Source organism: Ctenopharyngodon idella, chromosome 2 (genome assembly GCF_019924925.1).
Source record: "Ctenopharyngodon idella isolate HZGC_01 chromosome 2, HZGC01, whole genome shotgun sequence".
Taxonomy (NCBI): domain Eukaryota; kingdom Metazoa; phylum Chordata; class Actinopteri; order Cypriniformes; family Xenocyprididae; genus Ctenopharyngodon; species Ctenopharyngodon idella.
In genome coordinates, this window is record NC_067221.1 from 42,009,064 (window position 1) to 42,030,467 (window position 21,404).

The 21,404-nt window shown below is 37.8% G+C and overlaps 3 protein-coding genes across 4 annotated transcripts in view; 1 reads left to right on the top strand and 2 right to left on the bottom strand.

Annotated features, from left to right (window-relative positions):
• The first annotated feature begins 3,075 nt into the window (after window positions 1–3,075).
• The window catches only part of LOC127496635 (GRAM domain-containing protein 2B-like), a 36,202-nt gene continuing 17,873 nt past the window's right edge, over window positions 3,076–21,404 (top strand). The window contains exon 1 of one of the 2 annotated variants that reach the window (XM_051864298.1): window positions 3,076–3,415. The gene's annotated coding sequence lies outside the window, so the exon portion shown is untranslated. Of the gene's footprint in view, window positions 3,416–16,961; window positions 17,090–21,404 lie in introns of those variants that run through there. The other variant, XM_051864307.1, reaches the window with a different exon arrangement.
• On the bottom strand, window positions 5,377–7,944 carry tpgs1 (tubulin polyglutamylase complex subunit 1). Its single transcript, XM_051864359.1, is given in 3 exon segments — window positions 5,377–5,784; window positions 5,786–6,023; window positions 7,350–7,944. Coding segments are annotated over 3 exon segments (813 nt in total). The 5' UTR covers window positions 7,619–7,944; the 3' UTR covers window positions 5,377–5,478.
• On the bottom strand, window positions 9,451–17,047 carry LOC127496343 (inositol-3-phosphate synthase 1-A-like). The gene is given in 12 exon segments (XM_051864225.1): window positions 9,451–10,046; window positions 10,139–10,223; window positions 10,226–10,355; window positions 10,458–10,571; window positions 12,410–12,574; window positions 12,884–13,099; window positions 13,951–14,100; window positions 14,214–14,407; window positions 14,493–14,622; window positions 14,763–14,924; window positions 16,571–16,697; window positions 16,837–17,047. Coding segments are annotated over 11 exon segments (1,659 nt in total). The 5' UTR covers window positions 16,685–16,697; window positions 16,837–17,047; the 3' UTR covers window positions 9,451–9,847.

Sequence of the window (21,404 nt, forward strand, 5' to 3'; positions counted from 1 at the left end):
CAAGTTTATTTTTCTGTCCCCATTGGTAGATATTTGTTCTTGTTTTAACAAACTTAATTTTGACACTTTTTTTACTTAACATCTTCAGTCATTTTGCTCCTCCATCTTGATTTAAGAATGTTTAGATATTTGTGCTGAAAAACAAGACAAAAATACTGAGGAAGAACATTATTTTTTGCTGTGTTTGCACAATAACACTCACATACTGCCACTCACCACTTCATTCAGGGAAACAAAAAATGCTAATGTTTCCTGTTAAATACCAGAAATGAGTCATTTTATGAATGCGACATGATTCTGACTTATTTTCAAGAACTTATAATATCATGGAGAAAGAATGTATATACACTATATTGCCAAAAGTATTGGGACACCCCTCCAAATCATTGAATTCAGGTGTTTCAATCACTTCCATGACCACAGGTGTATAAAATCAAGCACCTAGGCATGCAGACTGCTTCTACAAACATTTGTGAAAGAATGGGTCACTCTCAGGAGCTCAGTGAATTCAAGCGTGGTATCGTGATAGGTTGCCACCTGTGCAAAAAGTCCATTCGTGAAATTCCCTCACTACTAAATATTCCACGGTCAACTGATAGTGGTATCATAACAAAGTGGAAGCAATTGGGAACAACAGCAACTCAGCCACGAAGTGGTAGGCCACGTAAAATCACAGAGCAGGGTCAGCGCATGCTGAGGTGCACAGTGCGCAGAAATTACCAACTTTCTGCAGAGTCAATAGCTACAGACCTCCAAACTTCGTGTGGCCTTCAGATTAGCTCAAGAACAGTGCGTAGAGAGCTTCATGGAATGGGTTTCCATGGCCGAGCAGCTGCATCCAAGCCTTACATCACCAAGTGCAATGCAAAGCGTCGGATGCAGTGGTGTAAAGCACGCCGCCACTGGACTCTAGAGCAGTGGAGGCGTGTTCTCTGGAGTGACCAATCACACTTCTCTGTCTGGCAATCCGATGGACGAGTCTGGGTTTGGCGGTTGCCAGGAGAACGGTACTTGCCTGACTGCATTGTGCCAAGTGTAAAGTTTGGTGGAGGGGGGATTATGGTGTGGGGTTGTTTTTCAGGGGTTCGGCTTGACCCCTTAGTTCCAGTGAAAGGAACTCTTAATGCTTCAGCATACCAAGACATTTTGGACAATTTCATGCTCCCAACTTTGTGGGAACAGTTTAGGGATGGGCCCTTCCTGTTCCGACATGACTGCACACCAGTGCACAAAGCAAGGTCCATAAAGACATGGATGAGTGAGTTTGGTGTGGAGGAACTTGACTGGCTTGACCTCAACCCGATAGAACACCTTTGGGATGAATTAGAGCGGAGACTGCGAGCCAGGCCTTCTCACCAACATCACTGCCTGACCTCACAAATGCGCTTCTAGAAGAATGGTCAAAAATTCCTATAAACACACTCCTAAACCTTGTGGAAAGCCTTCCCAGAAGAGTTGAGGCTGTTATAGCTGCAAAGGGTGGGCCAACTCCATATTAAACCCTACGGATTAAGAATGGGACGTCATTAAAGTTCATGTGCACTTAAAGGCAGGCGTCCCAAAACTTTTGGCAATATAGTGTATGTGACCCTGGACCACAAAACCAGTCATAAGGGTGAATTTTTTGAAATTGAGATTTATACATCATCTGAAAGCTGGTTTGTTAGGATAGGACAATATTTGGCTGAGATACAACTATCTGAAGTCTGAGGGTGCAAAAAATCTAAATATTGAGAAAATCGCCTTTAAAGTTGTCCAAATTAAGTCCTTAGCAATGCATATCCAATCACAAAACTACATTTTTTTATATATTCACGGTATGAAATGTACAAAATATCTTCATGGAACATGATCTTTACCTAATATCCTAGTGATTATAGCCATAAAAGAAAAATCAATCATTTTGAACCATACAATGTATTGTTGGCTTTGCTACAAATATACCCGTGAGACTTATGACTGGTTTTGTGGTTCAGGGTCACATATAAAAAAGGTCTGTGAGCTCACAAGTGGTGAAGAAACAAGTATTTTCAGAATATGACATGCCTTATGTCAATGCATGTGACACATCTTCGGTTAAGGATGTTTGAACTGAATATGCACAAGCTCTGTGATTAGCAGTTAGCTAGACTTGAAGTTCACTTTCATGTTTTTAACCAGCTTTTAAAATGTTGCATTAAAATGATTTGTGTAATTTGATCAAATAGGATGTTTTTTGTTTGTTTTTTTTTCTCACACAAACACAAAACATCACAAAATTCATCAGATCCATTGATAACACTTACTGAAGTTTGTGCTTCTGATTTTAAAATGAGCAGTTCATTCATAAATAAGTAAGATCGCTGTGGAAATACAAACCGGAAGACAAAAGACAACGAGCGCAGCGCTGAAAAGAGGCGGAGCTACATAAGATCTATAGTGCAAGATGCTGATTTTTAGGTGGACTGTCCCTTTAAGAGCGCCAGCGGCGCGAGTCATCGTTAGGTCTGTAGTCTGTTGACGCAGCGAGTGATTGTGTAACTTACACACCCTGATCAATTATTGACACACAGACCTTCATTACTTTTAATACGCGAGTGCTGGGCTCAGTCAAATGTCCTTCACTGCAGCAGCCTGTATGAAAACAGGCTTATTTCCTCTGTCTTTCTCACATCTGCTTGATCAAACAACAAAAAGGTCACAGTTTTGCAAAAGAAAGACGCACCAAATACTGAGATGTTCTCAAATTCATGTTTATTTGTTTAACGTTTTACTCAAATTATTATGCTGATAATATAATTTGTAATGAAACATTTTAGTAAATTAGAAAAACATGCAAAAAAAAGCATTTTTTCCTACTAGTGATCTTAGTGGTAACATCATGGAAATTGATTAGTCAAGTGAAATTAATTCTTATCAAAGTCTTACAGTTGTTCTATTAAAAGAATATGATGATTTTTGCCATATCTGAAACACACATTAAGGTACATCTTTTGGCCCTCTAGCGATTAAAAAAAAAACTGCATGTATTTTGCGGAAGGACATTGTTTTGGTTGTGCTTCGGCTCTGCTTGACTGTGCGGAAGGATACTTGAGGTTCTCGCCATGTCTGAAAAGTCAAGCTGATCTTGATTATTATTCTATTATGAGCTCTGTCGTGTTCTCTTTTCGCCAGTAGACTCTCCTCTGTTCGGTGTTTGTTTAAAACGGGTGATTCCCCGGAGGTTGGAGATTTAGCGGTTCCATGTCAACCTTTCTCGTTCAACTAACCTGTGCCACTCCCACACCACACACGCGTCAAAGCAGCCGGAGCAACTTCACTCTATTTACGGATATGACGAGACATGCACGGGCGTGTGACGTATGTACGCAATTTCCCGCCAAAACCATCCCGCCTGGTCTAAAATGTAAACACAATAGGCATAGCCTGAATCAAGGTAAGACAAAAACACTTTTTGGAAGTGTATTGACTCATATGAACGTTTTATATGAAAAAAAGTCACAGTTCTGTGGATGATTTTATTAAGCTGATACACTGATAATATGACCTCATCAAACTACAGTAATGCTTCCAGATGTACATGTTGAAGCACAGAATCAAGAGACATTTTCTCTGTCTTTTCTCCTGGTTATGACTGTAGTTAGCCCTTGTCCTTTTCCTCAGAGCGCTAGATGACATCTTTAGTATTTACTAATGCAAATAAGATAACAATGAACATTATGTTGTGCAAATTTACAGTCACTTCCTTTATTCATGTTTCTGGTCTTAATTGTGAACAATTCATCAGTGCATGTTTTCATAAACATTCATGTAAAAAGTCTCTAATTAAAAATGCAATGTTTCACTTGCAAATACAACAGAGGTAGAAGTAAAATGGGTTGTGAATGCAGTTTAATGCTGAGCTGAAGCTACTGAGCTCTGTAAACAAACAGACGTATCATAAGAGAAACTGTGGTTTATCTCATCTGGATACTGAAAAGGGAATTGATGCACTTTCAGTTGTCTGTAAAAGAAATACACTGCAAACACTTCCTTAACTGAGGTTTCTCACCCTAAATTAGATTTAAGCTAGGAAGAGTACATGAAACTGTATTGTTTCCCTCAGATGGTTAAATAAAAACAACAAGCAGCACGGATACCACATAGTTTTACTGCTTGATCAACATGTTGATATTCTTCGTAAAACGTAATTCATAACCCACTGTTCCTCCATAATGTGACTGATGTGTTAAACAGGATGTTTATTGGAAAACCTTGAACTGCATTATGTGGATTGTACTGGATGATGAAAAGTGTCTCTATACAGATCTATATAGTAAACCTTCTTTCTATGACATGTAAGGGTACAATATGCTTGGTTCTTTAATAATAATAATAATAATAATAATAAAACGTTCCATGCAAAGGTTTCTCCCGCTGACTAAAAACCACCTGCACTGCAAAAAAATGATGTTCTTCCTCAGTGTTTCTGTCTTGTTTTCCAGCACAAATATCTAAACATTCTTAAATCAAGATACATTTACTGAAGAAGCACAATGACTGAAGATATTAAAGGGTTAGTTCACCCAGAAATGAAATTTCTGTCATTAATTACTCACTCTCATGTCATTCCACACCTGTAAGACCTTCATTCATCTTCAGAACACAAATTAAGATATTTTTGATGAAATCCTAGAGGTTTATGATTTGTCCATAGACAGCAATATAATCAACACTTTCAAGGTCCAGAAAGGTACTAAAGACATCATTAAAACAGTCATGTGACTGCAGTGGTTCAACCTTAATGTTATGAAGAGACGAGAATACTTTGTGCGCAAAAACAACACAAAAATAATGACTTTATTCAACAATCTCTCTCTTCTGTGTCATTCTCATACGTTGTTTACGTCCAGTGCTTCCAGGTTCTACGTCGGAACGGCGACTCATTATTGGCCGGCTCCTGCGTCAGCATCACACGCATGTGTCGTGCTGATCACATGATCAGCTTCGGCCAAAACTGAGCCGGCATTCGGGCGTAAACACGGAAGACTTCACTGTGCTTACTGCGTCACCTGTGTAAAGATATTGACACAGAAGAGAAGAGACTGTTGAATAAAGTCGTTATTTTTGTTTTGTTTTTGCGCACAAAAAGTATTCTCGTCTCTTCATAACATTAAGGTTGAACCACTGCAGTCACATGACTGTTTTAACGATTTCTTTAGTACCTTTCTGGACCTTGAAAGTGTTGATTATATTGCTGTCTATAGACAAATCATAAACCTCTAGGATTTCATCAAAAATATCTTATTTTGTGTTCTGAAGATGAATGAAGGTCTTATGGGTGTGGAACGACATGAGGGAGAGTAATTAATGACAGAAATTTCATTTTTGGGTGAACTAACCCTTTAATATCTTCAGCCATTTTGCTTCTCCAGTAAATGTATCTTGATTTAAAAATGTTTACATATTTGTGTTGGAAAACAAGACAGAAACACTGAGGAAGAACATTATTTTTTCCTCTCAGGTCACCATTCGCACTCGAGCAATGAAAAGCGCTGCGGCAGCATCTTCAAACTCCTGCGCGTCCATGGTGGGACCATCCTGCTGTTTCCCAGGATGAACCTCCGCCATGGCCTGCGCCACTTTAGCAGGAGAAATCTTGGCACTGGCCTCCAGGTACCGCGCCACGTCCACTCCGTCCGCCGTCTCCAGCGCCTCCCGGAGGGTCGCGAGCACCGCCTGGCACAGCGTTCTCTCGGCCGGTCTGTCCGGAGAGCTCGCCACCGCCGCGTACAAACACTGAGACTTCCGGATGTAGTCGGCGAAACACGGAGCAGGTCAGCACGCCCTGCCGGAAGAGCTCGAAGGGCACGGACTCGTAGTCGTGGCACTGGATGCGGCGCAGGAGCGGGGCGGCAGTGGTGCCGGAGAGACCGCCCTCACTGCACAGGCACTGGAGCGTCTCCGTGTACAGACGCCCGCGGACGCCTCCGACACCGCGCTGATGCCAACCGCACTGAGTCAGCAGCTCGTACGCCACACGGATGTTGCTGTTAAACGCTGATCTGCAGGGGAAGAGAGAAAGAATGAGCTCAAACTCCATCTAAACAAGGGAATCACACTAGTTATGTGTGCAAGAGCTGGTTCAGCTAATAAAATAAAAATAAAATAATAAAACAATATAAACAGAAACCTCTTTTGGCTTGAAAGAGAGGAATAGAAGTAATAATAAAACAAAAAGAAACTGATAAAAAAAAAACTTCACCATGGCAATTAATGACATAAAAATAGTGATTAGATAAAATAAATATATATAGCAAAATAAAAAGAAATCTCTCATAGCTTAAAAGATTTTTTTTTTTTTTTTTTACAAAAATGATTGCATAAAATAAAGCAAAAAGAAACAGATAAAAAGAAACTTCTCTACCTTTGCAATTAATGAAATATTTTTAAAAAAAGTGATGAGAGAAAATAAAAAAATAATAAAATAAATATATAAAGCAAAATAAAAAGAAACCTATCATGGCTTAAAAAAGATTTAAAAAAACAGCAATAATAAAATAAAGCAAACCGATGAAAAGAAACTTCTCCACCATGGCTTAAAAAGATAAAAATATTAATGAAATAAAAATTAATGATAAAGCAAAAAATGAAACAAAATCTCTCAGCCTAAAACAGATAAATAATAGCAATAATAAAATAAAGCAAAAAAGAAATATATAAAACAAAACTTCTCCATTATGACTTAAAGATAATTAATGAAATAAAAAATATTAATGAAATAAAATAATAATTAATAATAAAGGAAAAAATTTAAATTAACCTCTTGTGGCTTAAAAGAGATAAATAATAGCAATAATAAAATAAAACAAAATTATAAAAAAAAATAATTAACTAAATATAAAAGTAGTATTGAAATAAAATATAAATACTGAATGACAAATTAAAAAGAAATAAAATAATAAAACAAAATAAGTAAGCCTCTCATGGCTTGAAAGAGTTAAATAATATCAATAATAAAGCAAAGCAAAAAAAAAAAAAAAATTATCCACCATGCTTAAAAAGATAATGAAATATAAAAATAATAAAAAAACAAAAAAACAAATTAACAAAAAAAAATCTCTCATAGCTTAAAATAAATAATATCAATAATAATAAAAAAAAAAAGGTAAAAAGAAACTTCGACCCCATGGCTTAAAACAATGCTAATATATGATTAAAAAATTATATATAGCCTGCCTATACATATATATATATATATATATAAATTTTAAATCATATTTTTTTTTATTGTTTTATACCATGGTGTGAAAGTAATAAATAAGAAAATACAAAAGCAACCTGCATTTTTCCAGCTGTAACATACAGTAACAGAGTGAATAGTGTCGGACCTCTGTGAGTGATGAGCCAGACTCAGGTGCCACAGCGCGCGACTCACAGCCTGATGCTCCGATCCTCCGTCATCAACCTCCGACGACAGATGAGCGAAGTGTTCGGCGAGGAAGCCGACGGGATCCTCCGGCCTGGACTCGACCAGTTTGAGCAGAGCTCCTCTGAGCAGCGCGCTGACCCCCGCCTGGGACAGAAACTCTCTATCGTTCTCACATTTGGCAGATGCGGAATCCGACATCACTGCGCCCGCGCGACGCTTCTCCGCCATCTCACACTGACGAGTCTCTCTTTAAACCACCATTTTGATTGTTGCATTTGCAAATATTAAAATGATCTGCAGCAACGATCTTATTCGGTAGCCATATAAACAGCCCAAATACAGTTGCTATGGACACATGATGATGATGATGATGACGCAGCAGGTCAGCTGACCATCGTTTGTGTGTGAGTGTATGAACCTGATCTTCCAGCAGGGGGCGCTTTTATTTTATAAATAAACTAAAATACTTGTTAAATTTATTAAATCAGAATATTAGTACCCAATTTGTAAACTATATAAGGGGTTTTCAATCTTTTATATGCCACGGACCACAAATATGAACATCCTAAACTTGAAAAGGCATATTTATTGTACCTATTGTACTGTTAAATTAGTTATTTATTTGTTTTAAACTAATTTTTATTTATATTAATCGAAATTTGTATTTATTTATTTTAATCTAATTTATAGGTGCAGTAAGCGATTTCTTAGAAACTGTTGAAATTTGAAATCAACCCAAACACGCCCCTCTCTTCGTTGCTCCGCCCCCAAATTGCACTAGCACACAGTGTGGGATGTGGATGTCGCTTATCATAGCTGAAGCAAAGACACAAACGTTCCCCTAACTTTCCCATATGGTTCTTTTTTTGGGAAACCAAATAAGAACGTTCTAGGAACGTTCTCTATTGGTCCTTTTTTTTAAGCCAAACTGTTATCTTTCTTTACTGCGCGCCTCTGATCATGCGTTCCTTAGCACGCGCTTCTGTATTCCACAGAGAGCCGCGCACTCGCGTAATTTAAAAAATAACGGTCATTTCGTTTTACTGACTGACTATAACATTTGTTTATCGATCTCTTTATTGAATAATTACTTATAATTAATATATGTACCAGTGTAAGTAGTGTGATTTCAGAGACATTTGACACGTAATTGAAGACAACATTATGTTAACCGAGAAGTTTTTGTTCACCGACCAAAAGAGAGAACGTCCCGCTAATTCAGTGGTAAGAAATTAATGTAAAGTTATCCCAGTTAAGGTCACATAATTGTTATTAATTTTTTAATGTCTGTGAATAAAATTAATATTTTAAAAAACACCCCTATTGTGTTAAAGTCATTGTTTCACTGACGTGCAACAGGGTAAATTATATCGGAATAAAAAGAGGTTAGGAGAACGTTCTGGGAAGGTTAGGGGAACGTTCTCCAAACCAACAGGGAACGTTCTATTTACGTAAAGAAAACTTTCCTGGCTAATCAACAGAGAACGTTAGGATGTATGTTCTTGGAACCAAAAATTGCTAGCTGGGAATGACACTCAAAACTGTCCTCTTACTACAGCTAACATCACAACAACAGCAATGTTACTCACGTATGGAGCAGAAACAACTCGACCTCGGCGTCCGTTTTCAGGCCTTCCCGCTTCTGTCTCTACAGCGCTGGAAAAGTTTTCTAATATTAACGCGGGTCCTAAAGCTCTTGCCTGATCAAAATAACCCTTCATTTTCAGTAATATTCCTCTGAGCTTTTCTCTTTTGTAATGTCTCTCAGCCATCTCTCTTTCTAGTCTTCAAATCTCCCGCTCGCTGCTGTTTATACTCCCACCATCTCGCGTGGACACGCCCCCTACTGCTGATTGGCTACAAGTGTTTCTCAACAGCGTTTCTCAGAAATCGCGTAATCTATTTAATAGATTACTATGTTTATTTTAATCACATTTTTATTTTAATTTAACTACTTATTTATTAGTTTTCTCTAGACTTTTCTTATCACTCTTTTGCCCTCCCCTGTATTAGGCTATATTATATATTACAATAAAAATGAAAACCCGTCCAGAAAAGACTCAACTCAATGACAGTTTATTTTCATTTTCTCAGTGTTTAACTGCATTTATTTGCCAAATAAAAACAATTCTCACTATTCAGGAATGCTATTTTTACTTCATCTTGTTAAACCACAAAAACTAGTAATTTCTCAGTGCATTAATGTACAAAACCTTAAAAAAAAAGTCAGTGGTTGAGAATGCATAGATGAATATTTCATCCAGAAATACAGTACTCACTAAACAAACAAGAACAGAAGCCATTCATATTTTCATATTTCCAAATGCATATCCAAAAATCACTTAAGAATATGCATTAGTAAAGAACTGAAGAAATGCAGCAGAAAGCAATAAAATAGTGCACTCAGCAGTAAACATCCACATCTTGGTTTGTTTTCATGCTCCACTATTAAAGTTTTTATGAGATTGTGTGCTGCTGCTTCTTCTCGTGGCTATTCATCTCAATGTATTTGGCCGACTGATAGGCACTGATGTGGTCGATCTTTCCGTTGATGAGGACAGGATGATGGATGTGGTTTTCCTCTGAATGCACGAAGCTCTTCTCCATCTTGTGTTCCAGCTGCATGTGATTCTGAGGCGGGAGGCCGAGACACGCCCTGCCGAACGACACAGAAATATTCTATTTCATGCAAATGCTGTCAGAAACGATGCATGATTTACAGGGAATCGGCACAGACTTTTATCTCACCTCATGACGTTTTCGATGCACGCACGCTGCCGGAAGAACGCGTTGACCACCGGCGCCCCCTGTGGCACGAGAGGGGCTTTACAGAGAAGCTGAGCAGCGACAGGACGCTGTGGAAACTCTGGAAAACTGGATCCTCCCGAGTGCAGAATGTGATTCTCTGACACAGTTCTGTCAGGATCACCAGATCCAAGATAATGGGACTGGCCAGCAGAGAGTCCTGAATGTATTGTCATCATAATTAAGTCACAATTAATTTGAGCTGCATAGTTATTATTTCTGCATCATGAACATATCCACAGATGCGGTGTGAATAACTGACCTCGCAGGTGTTGTGCAGAGCGATGGTGTTGGTTCCGCCCATCATGATCTCGGAGGTGTACTCATCCATCGCACGCTTGCTGTCGCCCACATAGGGCACATATTTAATAACCACCTGTTCACACAAACACAAATTGAAGCAACCATTTGATTTAGTCTCATCTGATTCGGTCAGACATTATTTTTGCATTGCAACAATCTTTTGTAACATTTTATTGTCTTTACTGTCACTTTTAATCAATTTAATGTGTCCTTGATGAATAAAACTACAAACCTGATTCCAAAAAAGTTGGGACACTGTACAAATTGTGAATAAAAAAGGAATGCAATAATTTACAAATCTCATAAACTTATATTTTATTCACAATAGAATATAGATAACATATCAAATGTTGAAAGTGACACATTTTGAAATGTCATGCCAAATATTGGCTCATTTTGGATTTCATGAGAGCTACACATTCCAAAAAAGTTGGGACAGGTAGCAATAAGAGGCCAGAAAAGTTAAATGTACATATAAGGAACAGCTGGAGGACCAATTTGCAACTTATTAGGTCAATTGGCAACATGATTGGGTATAAAAAGAGAATCTCAGAGTGGCAGTGTCTCTCAGAAGTCAAGATGGGCAGAGGATCACCAATTCCCCCAATGCTGCGGCGAAAAATAGTGGAGCAATATCAGAAAGGAGTTTCTCAGAGAAAAATTGCAAAGAGTTTGAAGTTATCATCATCTACAGTGAATAATATCATCCAAAGATTCAGAGAATCTGGGACAATCTCTGTGCGTAAGGGTCAAGGCCGGAAAACCATACTGGATGCCCGTGGTCTTCGGGCCCTTAGACGGCACTGCATCACATACAGGAATGCTACTGTAATGGAAATCACAACATGGGCTCAGGAATACTTCCAGAAAACAATGTCGGTGAACACAATCCACCGTGCCATTCGCCGTTGCCGGCTAAAACTCTATAGGTCAAAAAAGAAGCCATATCTAAACATGATCCAGAAGCGCAGGCGTTTTCTCTGGGCCAAGACTCATTTAAAATGGACTGTGGCAAAGTGGAAAACTGTTCTGTGGTCAGACGAATCAAAATTTGAAGTTCTTTTTGGAAAACTGGGACGCCATGTCATCCGGACTAAAGAGGACAAGGACAACCCAAGTTGTTATCAGCGCTCAGTTCAGAAGCCTGCATCTCTGATGGTATGGGGTTGCATGAGTGCGTGTGGCATGGGCAGCTTACACATCTGGAAAGGCACCATCAATGCTGAAAGGTATATCCAAGTTCTAGAACAACATATGCTCCCATCCAGATGTCGTCTCTTTCAGGGAAGACCTTGCATTTTCCATCATGACAATGCCAGACCACATACTGCATCAATTACAACATCATGGCTGCGTAGAAGAAGGATCCGGGTACTGAAATGGCCAGCCTGCAGTCCAGATCTTTCACACATAGAAAACATTTGCCGCATCATAAAGAGGAAGATGCGACAAAGAAGACCTAAGACAGTTGAGCAACTAGAAGCCTGTATTAGACAAGAATGGGACAACATTCCTATTCCTAAACTTGAGCAACTTGTCTCCTCAGTCCCCAGATGTTTTCAGACTGTTATAAAAAGAAGAGGGGATGCCACACAGTGGTAAACATGGCCTTGTCCCAACTTTTTTGAGATGTGTTGATGCCATGAAATTTAAAATCAACTTATTTTTCCCTTAAAATGATACATTTTCTCAGTTTAAACATTTGATATGTCATCTATGTTGTATTCTGAATAAAATATTGAAATTTGAAACTTCCACATCATTGCATTCCTTTTTTATTCACAATTTATACAGTGTCCCAACTTTTTTGGAATTGGGTTTGTATTAATTTCTTATACAAATAAATCTTACTGATCCCAAACTTTTGAATGGCAGTGTATATTTAATAAAATGTCATATATGCACACTCACACAGTGGTCAGGTTTCTCTCCAGGCTGGTACAGTATCGGGTTGGACCGCACTATATCATCCACCACGTTACTCTTTGAGATCTCTTTAGATCGAAACTGTTGTGGCGCCGACAGATTGAGCCCGTCGTTGTTGCCAAGATGATTATAACTCACTATAGAAGTTGGCTGAAAATTATCAATATGTAATATTTATGATTTTAATATATATGTTTTTTGTAAATTGTTACCAGAAAATTAAATTTGTGCTTTTATTCCTTTAAAAACATGGGAAACCAATACATGGTGCCACATTTGTTAAAAAGGACCTATTATGGGGCTTCATAGAGAAACTAAACAGACTGGGAAGAGAGGAGCTGCAACAATGGAGAATATGAGGAAAATAATGAACATTCAAGCAGGAAAACCTGTTCTAGTAGCATAATAGGTCCTCTTTAATGCATTAAAACCCCAAATGCAGACAAGTAGTTCTCTTACCTTGATTCCCGCACTGACCAGGAAGTCCACCAGAACAGATTTGAGTTTAGTCTGGCCGGATTTGAAGTCATCTCCACCGATGAAGACTCTGTGCTGGATGGCCAGATCCACGGCTCCGGGCACAAACGTGTTCTGCGGGGATCCATTAATGTACGCACAACCCTCCAGAATACTGGCCACAGCAAACATGGTGGAAGGAGACACTTCCCCTCCCGTCTGTGACAGAAACATGACAGAACATGTATTTCTTATCCATACTGATTCATAAAACATCAACTGTTCCAACAGGAAAATGGGTAACACTTTACAATAAGGTCCCATTGATCCGTTAACTAACAATGAGCAATACATCTGTTGCAGTATTTAAAAATCTTTGTTAACTTTAGATAATAAAAATACAACTAGTTACTGTTAGTTCCCCGAAAACGACTAAAAACGCTGTATTCTGCTGTCAGGCCAGTCACTTTAAGAAACACTACATGCCTATAGACTGAACACATAATACACATGCACATGATGTCACAGTGTTCACAAATTCACGTTTTAACGGTATAACGTATCGTTTTCAAAAACTTGCACTTTGAAACAAAAGCTTGCGTTTTCAGGCCCCCAAATTGCCGTACATAAACGGCCAAAATGCATAAAAAGTTATTTGTTTTTTGTTGAAAATGGTGTAGTGTAAACACCCCCTAAGACTAATAAATTCTTTAGAGGTATTATTCATTGTTAGCTCATGTTAATTAATGCAGTTAACTAATGTTAATGGGGCTATATGTAGAATTCAGAAACCTTTGTTATTAGCGACACCGGTGGCCGTTAAGTGAACTTCAGCCAGCAACTTATTGCTTGCACGTAAACATTTGATTTTCCTGGCAAAAACATCCTTTACATAAAAATCAGGCTTTCATAGACAACCTAGGAAGTCAGGGAAGGTCTCGTTTTTTGAATTTCGTTACAAACTGTTCACACATTGGCAATAAAAAAAGTGATTAATACATGAAAATTCGTACATATAGCCTCTTTAACAAATGGAATGGAAATGAATGAGCTGTAGTGAAATGCGGCACCTCAATGGTGTTCAGCAGGTTCTCCGCAGTGTCATTGACGCCTGGAACAACGTCACAGAATCTCTCAGTGTTTGCGGTCCAGAGAACGATGACTTTATCCACACCGCTCTTCTCTCTGAAGTCACAGATGTCTCTGCGGATCTGGGCCACCTGACACAAGGACAGAAAAACATTTGAAACTATCTTCATTTATATATCTACTCAATGCTAACAAATGGAGCTTTACTATAAGGTGTTACCAAAATATTTAATAACTAGTGCACCTGTTCAGCTTTGGTTCCTCTGATGAGGTTGTCAGCCCTGTGCTCCTGGTTGGCAGCAATGAATTCTGGGATGTAGACGGAGGGTCTGGGCTTGAGCTGGTTCATGTGTGGGCGGAGCTTCTCTTGCAGGCTCCAGTCCAGAACCTGAGCGCGCTCCATGGCTCTGCCCAGATCCAGAGACGAGATATCCCAGCCTGCACACATACATCTCCAGTCAGATAAGGTCTGGGTCGAAATGACCTCTTTATAACGGTTTGTTAAAAATGCTGCTCTATTTACCATCAAAAACGATGTCATTTGGATGCACCATCGGCAGCAGATCTCTGAAGGGAGCGTAAACCTCTCCGTCAGGTCCGGATCCCAAACACACCGTGGAAGATTCCAGCAATGAGCCGTAATAATTTGCTTTCTGAAAGAGCAGCAACACAAAGTATTTACAAAGATTACTAAATGTTTTGCTGTATTGGGTCTCTGCTTGATGTCTAATGATGTCTGTGTCTTTCAACTTAAAAAACATTGACACAGTTTGCTGAATCTCAGACTCTGTACCTTCACACCAGTCTTGGTTTTCCAGGTCAGACCCAGTTTATTGGCCAGGACAGCAGCTGTGACCGTGGTCCCGTTATTCCCACCCCATCCCACCAGCATCACACCCAGCCTGGGCACCGTCCTCTCGGTGCGGAAGGTGAACTCAGTGCTGGACGGCGTCACCTGAACAACATACACATGTGAAAGTCACAGATAACAAAAATATGTTCTAAGAACATTTTGCTAATGTTCCCATTAAGTTATGAAAACATTATTTCTGAATGTCCTTGAACGTCTAGTTTATTAAATGTTTTTTTCCTGGTTATGTGATGGTTCCATTTTATCATTCTGCAAACATTATGGGTTTGTTACTTTTGTAAATCAAACCAGTGACTAAACGCTCCACTTCACTTTGTTTCTCTTAGTAGGATGAAAATAATCTGTTATTTAAACGGTGATTAAATTATATAAAGAAAGCGATCAAAGAACGCTCCCTTGACAATCGCTGGAGCTGTCAATCAAACAGCACAAGTTTATCAGTGACTGAGTTCTGGACTCGCACCAAAACTCCCATAATAATCAACGAATCTCTTAGTTACATCGAGTTTGCACTGTTCCACAATCTAAATATAATTAACACTTTACACGATTAGTTAACCTTGAGAGCTGTAATAGTAAAAACGTGCTAAAAGTTTTCGAGAGAGTACTACTTAGCTATTTTATATGCAAAGATGTCAGCCAATCACAGCAGTGGGCGTTTACATTGAAGTCTCACAGCAGACACGCCCCTTAAAACAGAGCGTTCAAATCAGAGGATAAAATCAGGGTAGCAAAAATGGCTTTTATTTCTAAATTATGACAATTTTTGATGTAAAAATCATACTAACATTATAAGTGCACCCCAGGAAACATTATAAAACATTGCAGTTCATGACCCCTTTAAAAAAACAACGGTTGCGTTTGTCCATATTTGACCCAGACATGGGTTGAAACAACCCAGCATTTTTTAGAGTGTATATCATTCACACAATTTACTTATAACAAGGAAACAAATTAGTAAAATGTGCTGTCTGATGAAGAGCCACTTGTCGTCACCTGTGGTGAGAACATGAAATATTTTTCTATTTTTGGAGCTGTGGTGTGCCAATTATAAACTGTGCGCAATCCTAACAACAAACAGAGCGGTGCAATAGAGAGCAGCATCAAATATCAAAACGGTCTGGTACGGCCCTGGTATACATAACATTTTAAGAACATTAACGAACATTCTATTAACGTTACTGGAAGGAACGTTTGTTCATAACTTAAAATAGGGAAGTTCACCCAAAAATGAGAAATGCTGTCATCATTTACTCACCTCAAGTTGTTCCCTGTATAACTTTCTTTCTTTTGTTGAATATATATAGAAATTTATTAGAACATTAGAACATTATATTTTGAAGAATGTGGGTACCCAAACAGCTGCTGGTCCCCATTGACTTTATTAGCATGAAAAAAAAAGAAAGGAAGTCAATGGGGACCAACAACTGTTTGGTTACCCACATTTTTGCAAGATAACTTCCTTTGTGTTCAACAGAAGAAATAAATAAATACAGGTTTGGAACAGCTTGAGGGTGAGTAAATGATGACAGAATTTTAATTTTTATCCCTTTAAGAGAACCTTACTTTAGCGCCAGTGTTTCAAAATATTGTTTAACAGAAGTTGTATGTTGCAATTACCAAATAAGGAACAAAACGCAATGCAACTTTATTATTCACACAGACACTCCTAATAAAACCCTCAGAATCCACTCAAAAATCCATCATTTTAAAGGTGTTCAAACACTTACAGTGAACGTGTCTCCATCTCTACACACAGACGCAGTATTGTAACAGTAACGAGACTCGATGTGTTTCTCCGTGTATTTCACATCAGCGCTGTTGATACGAATTTTCTCAGGCATTATGATGATGAACCTGCAACATGCATTAATGCAACTGCTTTTTATTAATTCCAAATTAAATATAGGCTACAGATGCAAAGTCGAATAATTAAATACAGCGTATTGCATTGAAGTTGCATTCTTGAATACTATAATTTCAGCATTAGACATACCTTTAATAATTCCCGAGCAGAATACAAACAATGTACTATACGATAACTTCAGTGTCGACTTAAATCCTTGAAGCAAGTATCTCTGAAACCAGTCGGGAGTGTGCACAAGCTCGCGTTCACCTGCTGTCTTCTCCCGTTGTCTGACGATCGCGCGCCGCTCTCACTTTATCCCGCGGAGGAGGAGTTACCGAAACATTCTCGATTTTTCCACTCGTGGACCAAAATGTGAGGATGGATGATTCTGGAGTCTGTAGTAAGTGTAAGACAAAAGCCAGTGGAAATGTACTAGGTTAGTGAAGGACGATCAGACTCGGTCATGTAGCCTAATTAGAAATCTAAATATGTTAATTCTATTAAAGGCACACTATGTAGTTCAAAATTATTACAGTTTTTTTTTTCAATTGCTAACAAGCATTGTTCAATACTGACGCCATTTTCAAAACTCTTCATACATTCTGCATTACCAAAAATAATCTTGACCTCCAAAACTCACTCAGACCAACAAAACACTTCATATATGTCTCATATATTCTGCTAAGATTTTGTATTTCAATATAGATTCCTGCAGAAATGCACAGTTTGTCATCTTTCTGATTTCATCACTTTTGAAAGCAGTGTTCGCATTCGAAAAATCTGCTGCAAATATACAGTGTTTTGCAGGCGGTAAATGACAAAAGTGTTGATGGGTTTTGAAAAACGTGGTCATTGCGTGAAAGCAATAATATTACTTCTGTTTCACTGAATGTGTGAAGAGTTTTGAAAATGTGGCTTCAGTATTGAACAATGCAAATGAAAAAATAAACTGTAAAATGTAAATAATGAGTCTGTAATGACTTTCTTCTTTGATTCGTTTTGCTTGGCATCACCGCTAGATGGCGCCATAAACTAAAGGATAGAAGAAAAAAGGAAAAAGAGAAAAAGTTAACGTTTGTGACACCAGCTAAAAGAATTGATTGATATTATTGATTAATCTTGAACAGTGTTAAACATCTGTAGTTAATGCAGCGAACTCTTCACATAGTGAATATGCTTGTTTTGTTTTCCTTTTGATATGTTTATTTGTTATTTGTTTTCTTTGTAGTTTTACGGTGCCAGGATGCACTGATGTTATGATGCTATGAAGTGAATGATAGACACGGTGCTGTGATGCATGGAGAGAATTAATTGTAGCAAAGAATTAAGACAACTGATAGGCTACTTAAGCAGTTTATTGCATCCAAGTGAAATAAATCAAAGCCACCAGTCAAAAGACTCTTTGCTTCTTTTATTTGAAACCAAAAGGCTCCTACAGAGTCAATTTTCTTCAATAATGAGTTTTTGTCTTACCCTGATTCACTATGGTAAGTCTATTATAGGTGTTTATATTTTAGACCTGACGCCCGTGCGTGTCTCGTCTTATCCATAAATACAGAGAATTTTACGCGTGTCTGGTGTGGAGCAATGTTTTTCCACAAAAATGCCTGCAGTTTTTTTTTTTTTTTTTTTACCACTAGAGGGCTAAAAGTTACAGAAACACGCAGAAGAGTGCAAGTGTTTTGTACTGCAACATTCACTATTTACAGTGCACAGCATAAATGAGTACACCCCCTCTGAAACTTCTGAAAGTCAGCAATTACTCAATTACTTAGAAGACATGTTAGGGCTCTTTAGAGGTATAATGTTCCAGCAAGTCTGCTTAATCAATTACCAAAGAAGCATGTCAATTATTCAGGAAAATAAGATTTTCTTGTCAAGGTGATAAAATGTTGTGTAGCAAAAATGAGTACACCCTCCTAAAAGTTAGTAAACAAAACGAAATAAAATTTTTCTGGTGTAAGTTTAAGGCAATGTTTGATCAACAGGTAAGTATGTCAAACCAAAACATTTAAAGAGAAGTCATTTCTTGACAATTAACAGTGTTTATATAACTCACTGAATCATTCTCAGACTTAAAGCTGACAACAATGGAGGCTATCAGGAGACTTGTTTCTTAGCACAAAAGAGGACAGTGAATTACCAAATTATTGTTTTAAGTGTGAAAATATAGCAAAAGTAACACAGAAATTCAAAAACAATGGACTTGTGACAAGGCCCCTGAAATATTCAGGCCTTCATTTTAAGCTTTCGTTTAGTGATGAGGGATTTTTTTGCTAAACAAAGAGCAGGAGAAATACCAAGCGAGTGTCTCAAAGCCAGCAAAAGCTATGAAAAGAGTGACTGTTTATCTCACAGAGTAAGATGCAACCTGCAGAAATGACATGCACGGTTGTTGTTCTCACAGTTAGCCATTTCCAGAGCCCATATTTAAAAAATATAGATTCTGGGAATCAATACTCTGGTCTCATGAGAACAAATCAATCATTTTGGTGCCTGGTTCACACAGTAAAGTTCAGTGGTAGTAAAGCTCTTCTATAGGGATGTATGAGTGCTGAAGGTGTGAGGGAGTTGTGCTTTATCAATGCTGTCATGAATTCCCACACTACTGTGTAATTTAATACACAAACTTGAAACAGAAGATGTTCCCCTTTCCTCATTCCCTGCATTGTTGGGCATTTTTTCAACATGACAATGAGGATATGCATTCTAACAAGGTGAAAAACCTTCTTTGGACATGTATTGCACTCACTCTTGAGCGCCTGTGGGGGATTCTGTAGAGACGAGTTGAGCAACACTCCCCATTAAAGATCAGGGCATTTCAGGAGCTCATCATCCAGGAGTTAAACAGGACAGATGTGACAATTTGTCATGAACTTGTACACTCCATGTCAGAGCAGTATATTCAAAATTATGGAGGGCATACTAAATACTAGAATATTATACATTTGTTGAATTAAATCTAGGGTGTACTCATTTCTGCAATCCTTAATTTAAACAAAATTGGCTAATTTACTTATTTTATGGCTATTAATGACATATATTTCTCAGTTGTTATTATGTATATGTTTAATACATTTTAGTTTTGCCATCTTTCCATGAATTGTATTAGTGATCATAAAGAAAATACATCTTTTGTATTTGTTCAGAGGAGGTGTACTCATTTATGCTGTGCACTGAATATATTTATAGTGACAGACAATAAACACCCATATCTGAGTTTCTTTTATGTATAAATTGCAACAAAACTATATATTGCATTTTCTCAAGGAAGAAGTTGCATTAATATATTACATAATATATAAAAACTAGGCTATCTTCAGCATCAGAAATACATTTAAAGATGAGTCGCAACTAGATAAAGTTCATCAAGACAAACTTTGATGTTGGCTTGAGAAAGCCTGACCAGGATGTTTGAAGTAGTTTTAAAGCTTAAAGTTTTAAGGTTTTGAAGGTAAAACAGATACATGGGTTGCTAATGTGTTTTAGTATGATTTTACACTGTTAGCATGTTGCTACCATGTTTCTAACATGAATTAACACAATGCTAGCATGTTGTTAGCATGTTTTTAACATGATTTAGCACTTTGCTAGCATGTTGTAACGTTACTACATGATTTAACACAATACTAACGTGTTTCTAGTATGATTAGCACAATGCTAACATGTTTATAACATGATTTAACACATTACTAGCATTTTTCTAGCATGATTTAACACTGTTAGCATGTTGCTACCATGTTTCTAACATGAATTAATACAATGCTAGCATTGTTGTTAGCATGTTTTGGCGTGATTAGCACTTTGCTAGCATGTTGTAACATGTTACTAACTTGATTTAACACATTACTAACATGTTTGTAACATGATTTAGCAGATTTCTAGCCTGTTTAAACATGCTGCTAACATGAATTGGTGTTTTTGAAAGTCAGTCACGTGTTACAAGAAAACAGAAATATCAGATTTCTTTGATCATTAAGATGAATGCCAGTTAAAAATAAATTAAATTATGGTGGACAGATTGAGCTTGACTGAAAGATTGATTGTGTTAATTTTACACAGGAAATCTCAAACAATCATCTTCTTAACGAGTGTCCTGGTCTTGTTTTCCAGTAAAAATATCTAAAACCTTTATATAATTGACCTGATAATTGACCTTATTTTCAGAAAATGACTCTTCAGTATACTGTCTGTCTTGTGAGGCGTGTGCTGTCAGTGTTTAATCACAGCACTGATCTCACATTCTCAACTTAAAGCTGCTTTTGTTAGTTCTGTGGACACTAGTTTTCAGCCAAATATACTAGACCGATCCGGTTTTAGACGGTTCACTGAAATCTTCAGATCATCAAGGATTCCTGTCGAGTACGAGATAAAAACAGACACAATGTTAAAGTTCATGTTGTTGAACTTTATGTGCCCTGAAAGAGGCGTTCAACCAATATAATGTTAAAGGGATGGTTCACCCCAAAAATGAAAATTATCCCATGATTTACTCACCCTCAAGCCATCCTAGGTGTATATGACCTTCTTTCAGAAGAACACAATCGGAGATATATTTAAAAATATCCTGGTTCTACCAAGCTTTATAATGGTTGTGAATGGGGGGGGACCGCGTTTTGAAGCCAAAAATAATGCATCCATCCATAAAAAAAAGTAATCCAGTGAAGCGATGAGTTTTTGTAAGAAAAATATCCATATTTCTAACTTTATAAATT